At 41.1% G+C, this 9,563-nt stretch overlaps 1 protein-coding gene across 7 annotated transcripts in view; it reads left to right on the forward strand.

The window, feature by feature from the left end:
• Positions 1 to 9,343, forward strand: part of LOC114239891 (diacylglycerol kinase theta) — a 53,284-nt gene extending 43,941 nt beyond the window's left edge. For 4 of the 7 annotated variants that reach the window (XM_028170311.2, XM_028170312.2, XM_028170316.2 and 1 more), the window contains 10 exons: positions 234 to 446; positions 1,149 to 1,283; positions 1,751 to 1,925; positions 2,372 to 2,520; positions 3,535 to 3,711; positions 4,326 to 4,467; positions 5,092 to 5,247; positions 6,035 to 6,191; positions 6,606 to 6,713; positions 9,061 to 9,343. In XM_028170311.2, the coding sequence (XP_028026112.2) occupies positions 234 to 446; positions 1,149 to 1,283; positions 1,751 to 1,925; positions 2,372 to 2,520; positions 3,535 to 3,711; positions 4,326 to 4,467; positions 5,092 to 5,247; positions 6,035 to 6,191; positions 6,606 to 6,713; positions 9,061 to 9,162 (1,514 nt within the window). In that variant the 3' untranslated portion in view covers positions 9,163 to 9,343. Of the gene's footprint in view, positions 1 to 233; positions 447 to 1,148; positions 1,284 to 1,750; positions 1,926 to 2,371; positions 2,521 to 3,534; positions 3,712 to 4,325; positions 4,468 to 5,091; positions 5,248 to 6,034; positions 6,192 to 6,605; positions 6,714 to 8,957 lie in introns of all 7 variants that reach the window. The other 3 variants (XM_028170313.2, XM_089728011.1, XM_028170314.2) reach the window with 2 other exon arrangements.
• Positions 9,344 to 9,563: the final 220 nt, after the last annotated feature.

Below are 9,563 nucleotides of genomic sequence, written 5' to 3' on the forward strand. Positions count from 1 at the left end.
TAAATGCGCCACCCACCTTGAGATATGAGTTCTAAGGTCTCAGTATGGTGACAAGGTGGGTGGCGGTATTTACGTTGTAGATATCTATGGGCTCCAGTAACCACTTAACACCAGGTGGGCTGTGAGCTTGTCCACCCAATTAAGCTATAAATAAATAAATAAAGTTCCTATTAAAAAACTTTTAACAAACGCCATGAAATCTAATGGCGCCTTCAAACGTTGCATGACGACAGTATCGGAGCGCGTTCTGGAAGAGGAAGAGCGTCCGTGGCGCATCGTGGTCCGGCTGGCGCGCGAGTCGGTGCGGCGCATGGAGCTCGCGCGGTTCTACCTGCAGCCGCGCCGCGACCCGCACGGCCCCACCCTCGCGCTCTTCGTGGCCTCGCTGCCGCCCGGCCTCTCCGAGCGCAACTACGAGAACATCTTAGTCGAATTCCTAGGCACAGGTAAGCACGAACAGACTATAACTCAATACATCAAATTCTAACTTTTTTTTTTAATAATGCCTCAGGAGCTATGACCCTAGGATTGGCTGGAAGGACGTAACATCGTCTGCAATTGGTGGAAATATAATCCTACATCTAAAACAAGTGTGATAGTCATATGTAGTAAAAGACTCCGTATTATTGAACTAAAAGAAGCATGATCCATCAAAGACTTCCCAAATTGAATAAAGAAAGAACCGAGATTGACCGAGATTGAGGAGCACGGCATAATATAGTATTCAAAAATAACAATAATAATTGCAAGAAAAAAAATCCGGTACGAATAAATTTCATAATTTTAAACGATGTATCCTTAGGATAAAAATACCGAGGATAAGTTAATAAATATAAGACAAATTAATAAGGATAAATTAATTTAAAAATACCTTTTATGATAATTAAAATATGCTAAATAAAATTGAATTTATACAACTGACCTCAACCTGGCACAATCATAATGCTCATCTACGCTCGGATCTCGATAGGTATATTACATGATAATATATTAGTGTATAGTATGATAGAAATAAAAAGACAAAAAGAGAGAGAGAGAGAGAGAGAGTCGCATGAATAACGACTATTTGTAACGTGACGATACCTGTCATTTGACTTTTACCACAAGAAGCGTTAAAAAAAATTTTTAATTAAATTTTTTTTTTACAGAAAATAAGTTTACATCGATAGGGCCGATCTACTACGAGTACGGTTCGATGGTGATAACGTATGAGGACGCGAGCAAGGCGGTGCGCGCGTTGTATGCTCTCAGAGAGGCCAAATATGAAGATAAGCATTTATTAGGTAAGAACTTTTTGATACTCGTCTCATTTCTATTGTTCCTATCTTCGTTGCCCCATAAAATTCTAATTTACAACCCAATGGTTAACTCGTAGAGAATGCGCTATTTAGTTACATTCACTAATTTGTACAATATTGTGCATTAAATTTATATTTTCCGTTCTTTATATTTTCATGATCTTTTGTGCGTAAACATCTTCTCCTACGTGAGTGTTCACGGATAACAATCTACTTACTAATCTATTTAACGTCAGCGGCAAGGGTGACAGTTGGATATAAATAGACGCAGGCGACGGGGCAAAGCAAAAGCCGCCGTCGCCCAAAACATGTCTTGTCCCCCGGACTCTTCAAACACCGGTCACCGTGTGTCAAAAAAAAATCCAAGAATATATTTCCAAGAAAAGTCTCCAAAAAAACATTGAAACCAAATAAACTTATTCAAGCATCTGAACAAACGTGTCGTTTCCCAGTTATGCTCCTGCCCAGCATCGAGCCCACGATGGTGCCAGAAGGCGTGAAACCCCTGCTGGTCTTTGTCAACGTGAAGTCGGGTGGATGTCAGGGCCTGGAGCTCATCTCCTCCTTTAGGAAACTCCTCAACCCTTACCAGGTGTTCGACCTTGAAAATGGAGGTCCTTTGCCTGGGTAAGTTGAAAGATATCTAGTCCCTCATTACATTAATCAAACTACATAAATCATACATGACCGTAACTATATTTTAATTAATTTTCGTTGTTATTTGTCTCAATAATACCAGCTTACTTGATTATAATAACTTTTTTTTATTGCTTAGATGGGTGGAAGAGCTTACAGCCCACCTGGTGTTAAGTGGTTACTGGAGCCCATAGACATCTACGACGTAAATGCGCCAACCACCTTGAGATATCAGTTCTAAGGTCTCAGTATAGTTACAACGACTGCCCCGCCCTTCAAACCGAAACGCGTTACTGCTTCACGGCAGAAATTGCAGGGTGGTGGTACCTACCTACGCGGACTCACAAGAGGTCCTACCACCAGTAATTACGCAAATTGTAACTATTCACAAATCATTTTTTTTATTTATCATTAAATTAATAAAATCCGTTTATCAGGCTGTACGTGTTTCGTCACATTCCCAACTACAAGATCCTGGTGTGCGGCGGTGATGGCACCATAGGCTGGGTGCTGCAGTGCCTCGACAATGTCGGCCAGGACTCGCAGTGTTCAAATCCACCATGCGCTATTGTTCCACTTGGCACCGGTAATTTGTGATCAATTCATAAATGACTAGACGTACTGGCCCGCTTCGCTGGGCATTAAAATTAACGTTATTATTTATTGTCATTCTTATTAGGGAGTCCAACGCTCATATAAATATTAATATCTCCTCCAACGCTCATATAAATAAGCCTATCCATTAAGTACATGTATTCTCTACACGGATACCAAGTTTCAAGTCAATCGGATGCATGGTTCAGTAGCTATAACGGAACACCCGTAAAAACCACTGTAGATTTATATATTAGTATAGATACAATTAAAATTAAAATAAAAAGCTGGCAAAAGCGGGATGAGACAATCGAGGATAGTGCTCAGTGGCGAGCAATTGGAGAGGCCTAAGTCCAACAGTGGATTACTATAGGCTGATTATGATAACGATGATTATGAATTAAAATCCCTCCAATCAAGGGTCCCGATGATTTTGACGTGTTATTGGCACTGGTAACACACGAGACAAATACAATTACAAAATCCCGCGATTCAGTTATCAGTAATCACTCGACCAACAAAGCGACCAATTGTCAAGATTTTTTACGATTTTATTATCTGTATTAAACAAAATCACACTATTTTCTTGCATGAATGCATGAACTTTAAAACCTGAGGTTGGGGTGTCAGTTGTATTATTAACAGCGCCCCACCTTTTAAAGCATGGCTACTTCGGTAGAATTAGGGAGGATCTCTGAAAACCAATTAAATACTAAGGCCACGTTCAGATGACAAGTGTTCAACGCGCGTTAAGCGCTTGTCGTGTGAACGTGCCCTCAGCGTAGCGCTAGCGCAGCGTTCAACACGCACTTTATTAAAACGCGCGTTAGCATGTGTACAGCCCAAATAAAATGTGTATAGTTGTAAACGGGCGTTATCAAAAAACGCGTTGAGCGCTTATGTAAGCATGCCCTAAGGCCATTAGCTCATTTCGCGTTTACAACATTTTTGACCTAAGTCCTTATTGTTAAAAGGGCGCTGGTGTAAACCGCATTTTTTCTCTCAGGTAATGATCTAGCTCGTGTTTTACGATGGGGCTCCGGGTACACAGGCTGCGAAGACCCTCTATCCTTGTTGCGTGATGTTATTGATGCCGAAGAGATCCGTCTCGATCGCTGGACCGTCGTCTTCCATCCCGAGGACAAGCAAGACGAACCAAAAGAACTATCCAAACAGCTTCCTGGTAAGTGCAGGCATGATCATAAGTCCAACTAAATGTCTTCAATGCGGGAAGTCATCATTTGAAAGGCTGAAAAGTGATTTGAGAAAGTAGGTACTGTAAATTTTGTCCCCTGAAATAGCATCGTGTAACAAAATAAAAGCCGCAAACATTACAATTTGCGTAATTACTGGTGGTGGGACGTCTTGTGAACCCGTACGGGTAGGTACCACCGCCCTGCCTATTTCTGCTGTGAAGCAGTAATACGTCTGTTTGAAGGATGGGGCAGCCTTAGTGCTTTAAAACTGAGATTTAGAGCGCATGTCTCAAGGTGGGTGACGGCATTAACGTGGTTAAAACCAAGTGAACCCTGCGCTCCTCCATCCATCTAAGCAATATTAAAATAAAATATTTGTATATTATTTATCCTACTAACAATAAGTACTAATCTCCTGAGATCTAAACTAAATTAGACAAAATAATAATATACAAAAAGTAATTTGAAAACCTATAGACTAAAACTATTCTTGGATTTAACAAAATGTACCACCCCTTCCACTTGTATTCTATATATAAGTCCTTCGTGTACCTAAACTATAATAAGCCACGTATCGAATGATTACATCATAACATTGCAGCATCTGTGACCACAGGATCTCAGAGCGAGGACAACTCGCAGATCCTGGTAATGAACAACTATTTCGGGATAGGCATCGATGCAGACTTATGTCTCGATTTCCATAACGCACGTGAGGAAAACCCGAACAAGTTCAACAGCAGGTACGTCGATTCAAAACTAAGTATTTAGAGCAGAGGCGGATTATCCGTAAGGCAAACTAGGCACGTACTTAGGGGCGTGTAGTTACAAGGGGCGCGCGAGTTCAGATTTTTTAAATAAATAGAGAAAATAACATATCGACGATTAAGAACTAAATGCTGATCTATAATCTAAATCTATAATAGATTATTCTTAATTGGCTTATTTCCCAGAGCAGAGAGGTATCATGAATTTCGATGTTCGTTCTGTCGTCCCTCTTGATTTCTTCACAGTTATAACGTCATATTTCATAAGCGTAAGCACAAGGGTCCTGGTCTACTAAAGTCTAGGGTTTGATGATACCACGTCATCGTAATGGCAAAAACAACTAGTTAAAATTTATAGTATTATGATGGCCATTTATGGCCGGTACAGGAGCGCCGATAAAGTGATTGCCTAGAGCATTCTGGACCTTTAATCCGCCACTGATTTAGTAGAAGTAACCCATTATGTTCTAGAAGGTCCGTAAATACGCCAAAGGATTATCTTTCGAGTTATTTTTATTCTAGAAAACGGTTGGCCGAATTGACTAATTTTAATTATACCGTCACGCCGTAACTATGAATAAAGAAACGTTAATATTTCAGGCTGAGAAACAAAGGTGTTTACGTGAAGATGGGCTTGCGTAAGATGGTGGGTCGTAAGATGTGCAAAGATCTGCACAAAGCGGTCAAACTTGAAGTGGACGGTCGACCTGTGGAACTGCCAGCTGTCGAGGGAATCATCATACTTAACATACTTAGGTAAAACGCTATTATGGAAAAAAAATGGATTTGGTTGGCTGACGCTTTTTATCGTACATCTTCAAATACAATTCGTAGAAACGTCTTGGTGGGGATTTGGCAACCACATACCTAAGTATATTATCACGTATATCCTTTCTGTCTATCTACACTGAGTACTGTTGGTAAGACGAATAAGAGCCCAGACGTGAATGTTCACCGTGTAGTCAACTCATAATTCGGAATTATGCTTTCTGCTTTAAATGGAAAATCGGCCACATGACAAGAAAATACGTGCGCAATGATCTTGGTAATCAAGCACTTGGTTAAATGTAGACTCAAGGCAAAAGTCAATTGAAGAACGGTTACAAAAGTATTTGGGCCAGTCGCAGATTGATTAGATGGTTGAAACTAATCTCCTCAACGTTACACCTGGAAAGTTCATCATAACACTGGCATATAACACATAGGTATAATCAAGCAGATACTAATTGATGACTTCGCTACAGGATTGATAGGCGTTTGATGTTTCCTTCAGTTCTAATCGTAGACATCATTAAATTACTTTTACGTTTTGATCTCGGGTATTTTACTGTCATTATTTTATTTCCGACGTAATCATGATCATGAAAACTGTAAAGCATTTGAAACATCGTAATTCGTAAAAGTACTTTTAATTACTTTGTACGTATTTTGAATCTACACACTCTTAAGCCGATGTCGGATACACTAAAAGGCGTGGTGTGGTATAAGGAAACGTTAAGGAACCTATTTTATGAAATTACATTTGGAAAAATGTCTGGTGCAGTTGGGGGTCTGGCGCAAACCCGTGGGGTCCGGAGAAGGACGACCAGTTCAACAAGCCGAACCACTGGGACGGCATGCTCGAGGTGGTCGGCGTCACCGGGGTAGTGCACCTTGGACAGATCCAATCCGGTCTACGCGGGGCGATGCGGATAGCGCAGGTATGTACCAGCGTGCTTTTCTTCCTCTCAGGAGGCACCGGAGTCCGACATAACCCGGTCCGTTACCCCCCTCGAGCGGGTATTCGTAAATGGATTACAAAGCGCTATAAAAAAAAAGGTATGTACCAGCGTATCATTTGGTTCTTAGCATATCATTTGGTCCCCTCTAGTTCTTTTTTTTATTTTATTTTATTGCCCTTGTAGGCAGACGAGCACACGGCCCACCTGATGGTGAGTGGTTACCATCGCCCATGGACTTCAGCAATACTAGGGGCAGAGCCAAGCCGCTGCCTACCGTTCTTTGAAGGCGCCTGAGTCTGACATAGCAAGGCCCGCTATTTTCATCTATAAATCCGTTACTTTTCTAGCGTTGTTTAGTGTCAACCAAATTGCTTATTAACGAAACCATTTCAGGGCGGACACATTAAAATCAACCTCAAAAGCGAGATTCCGGTGCAGGTGGATGGCGAACCGTGGGTGGCAGCGCCTAGCGAAGTAGTGGTCCTCAAGTCAGCTTTAAAGGTATCCATCTCAGTCTGGATTATCCAGTACCGTATGCTCCTGCGAGTTGTTACCTAAGTTTCGCAATGAGGTCTAATTCAGTCATTAGCGAAACAGCTGCTCTTGAGTTATTAGGTCTCCTCTGGAAGCGGTGATCAGCTACTAGCAAATCGCTTCCCTTCTGACTGAGCCTTTGCTCTCCCACCTGTTCTGGTGAAACTGGAAAGGCCTACGGGCCACCAGTAATCCTTCCTTTCAAAAAAAAAATCAGTCTAAAGTCAACAGTATCGAATTTGATTATTCATTCCCCGCTAAGCTATTAGTAGATATTATAATATCTGAAAAAGTTCTGTATCTGCCAAAAAAGTCATATCAAAATTGTAATGTAGTCCGAATAAACAGACGAAGACAGACGAAGAAACAAACCACTACACGAATTCAGTTTTTTTTTTTATTTATTTAGATACTTGCAACGACTCGCGGAGCATACCTACTCTAGTTTATCTCGCAACAATAATGCATGTTTTCGCTTGCAGATGTTTATTTATTGTATTATTTATTAGAATCCAAATCACTTTTGAACGGTATGCGTTTACATATCATTAAGTCAGTCCGTTACGTTCTGAAAACAATTTAATGACTTATTGACCACGCAAACGCAGCAAAACCGAAAATACTTTTTTTTATAAAATATAAATTGGCTTGATAGGATGATTTTAATGCCAGCACAGGCGAGAGACTTCATTTGTTTTTTTAATTACTTTAATTTTTTTTAATCCCAATCTCACCGAACGCCCGAGCACTCGAAACTCCACTCAGCACCAGTAAACCATTAGTACGCATGAGGTCGTCCTACTGAACGCCTAGGGTTCCGTAGTACGGCTTCAGTCCGCCACCGGTCCACGGAACCCGGCGCACGACACGCTCAACCCCACCGCAGGGTCGTCACTCCCCTCGGGTCAACGCGGTTGACGTCATTCGTACGCTTTCAAACTATTAGCCCGGCAGCACATTCCCAAAACTGGCAAAAATTCTGACACGCAGAGTAAGAAGGCCTTCTACTGAAAGTCGTTGTCGGAATTTTAAAATTATTCGAAGACCCGCTCCTAAGCATATTTAAATGGATCTTTCGCACCAAAAAATCTGAAGAAGACTAATTAGGGTTGTCAGATGAGAAGAAAATAATCTGGACATTTTTGTTAAATAAGTTATTGCTGGAAAAATACTTCAAGTAAAAATAACGAAAAATAATAATAAAGGAAGGATAAATAATTTACTCTTGGTTATTAATAAATTATTAATTTGGTAGTTAATAAATTCCCTTTTACTTAAATACGATCAATGGAATTGTATTCGGATAATTTTATTAGTAAAATAACTAGCGGATCTAGTGTTGCCAACTTAGTGAATTTAAAACTAAGCCCGATCGTTTCGACCTTCCTTTTAATATGATAGAGTACCAATATTATATTTAACACTGAATATTCATTTGTAACTTGTAGTGTTTATGGTAAATGAGAAGTTTTACTCAAAAAAGAGTATCTCAATCCAGATCTTTTCTTGTATAAACGTAAAGTTGAAAAGAAACATCTAAAATCCGGCAAAAATACTATTTGCATGATGGATGCAATTAGACATAATTCTAAAAATAATAATATACTACACGTGCTGTACTGAGAATTCAAATTCTAAAACATTGCAGTTCGAAGTTACGGAAAGATAAGAGAACATGTTTCGTTCGTAAAAGGCGATTCGATCTAGAAATTTTAGGTGCATTTGAATGCGTATGGCGTTCTATATATTGCATATTTTACTACTTGAAGAGTGGGCAACACTGATCGGTTGGTTAGAAAGAAATTCCCAACAAAGTGCGAGGTTTGAAAGGTCTTGATAAAAAAACAGGCGATTTCTTGCAATGTGCGGCCGGCCTTAACCCTTGAATTCGCCACATCGCTATTTCAAAGTGCGTTTAAGTAACGACATTAAATAGCAACCTTTTTTCTTATTTAATAATTTCATGTTGTATCATCTATAATTTTGTTTTCGAGAAAAAGAATATTGTATTCGGCAGTTTATGATAACTACGGTTATCTAATTGTTACAAGATTAGACTAAATAGGCGAATTCAAAGGTTATGCTTTCGTGGCTCAATCTTTCCACTCGGCATCGGCACGTTTCTACTAGTTTCGGAATGAGGGTAGGGCGGAGGTGGGTTGGGGTGGGGTGCGGGTGCGCGGGCGCCGCTGAGTGTGTGTGGTGTGGCAGGCCACGATGCTGAAGAAAACGAAGCGCGGGTCGGGCGGCGCGGGCTCGGCGGCCCCGTGACGCCCGCGCCCCGCCCCGCTAGCGAGCCGCGCCCCTTCCGCAGGCCACGATGCTGAAGAAGCGTGCGGCGGTGCGGCGTCGCAACACGGAGCCGGCGATGCCGCCGCGCGCCCGCCCGCCTGCACCGCCGCCGCCCGACTCCTGAATCTGGCTGAGCGAGCGGCTCATCTGAGGGCCGCGCCCGCCTCGGGCTCAAGGCCGGCGCGCGCCCCGCCGCTCGCTGTCCGAACGAACGGACGAACCGCGTGCACTGTACATACATTTAACTACAAAATGCTATTATTACTACAAATTACTTATAATAAAATAATAAATTTATAGTCATAGTCGTTGTTTTATTTTTTTTTGTCTAAACTTTCTCGTGTAAAAATATAAACACTGAACTTATACGTATTCGGTACTTTTCGTTTATTCTTTTTTACCGCGGCAAAGACCCGCCAGTCTATATAGTTCGAATGAGCGTTCGTAATGGTGACGACATAGATAATTAATTGTTAGATTTAAACTTATTAAAAATGAAAAACAAAAATAGTAAATACTCGTTCA

Source organism: Bombyx mandarina, chromosome 06 (genome assembly GCF_030267445.1).
Source record: "Bombyx mandarina strain Sakado chromosome 06, ASM3026744v2".
In the NCBI taxonomy this organism is placed as follows: Eukaryota; Metazoa; Arthropoda; class Insecta; order Lepidoptera; family Bombycidae; genus Bombyx; species Bombyx mandarina.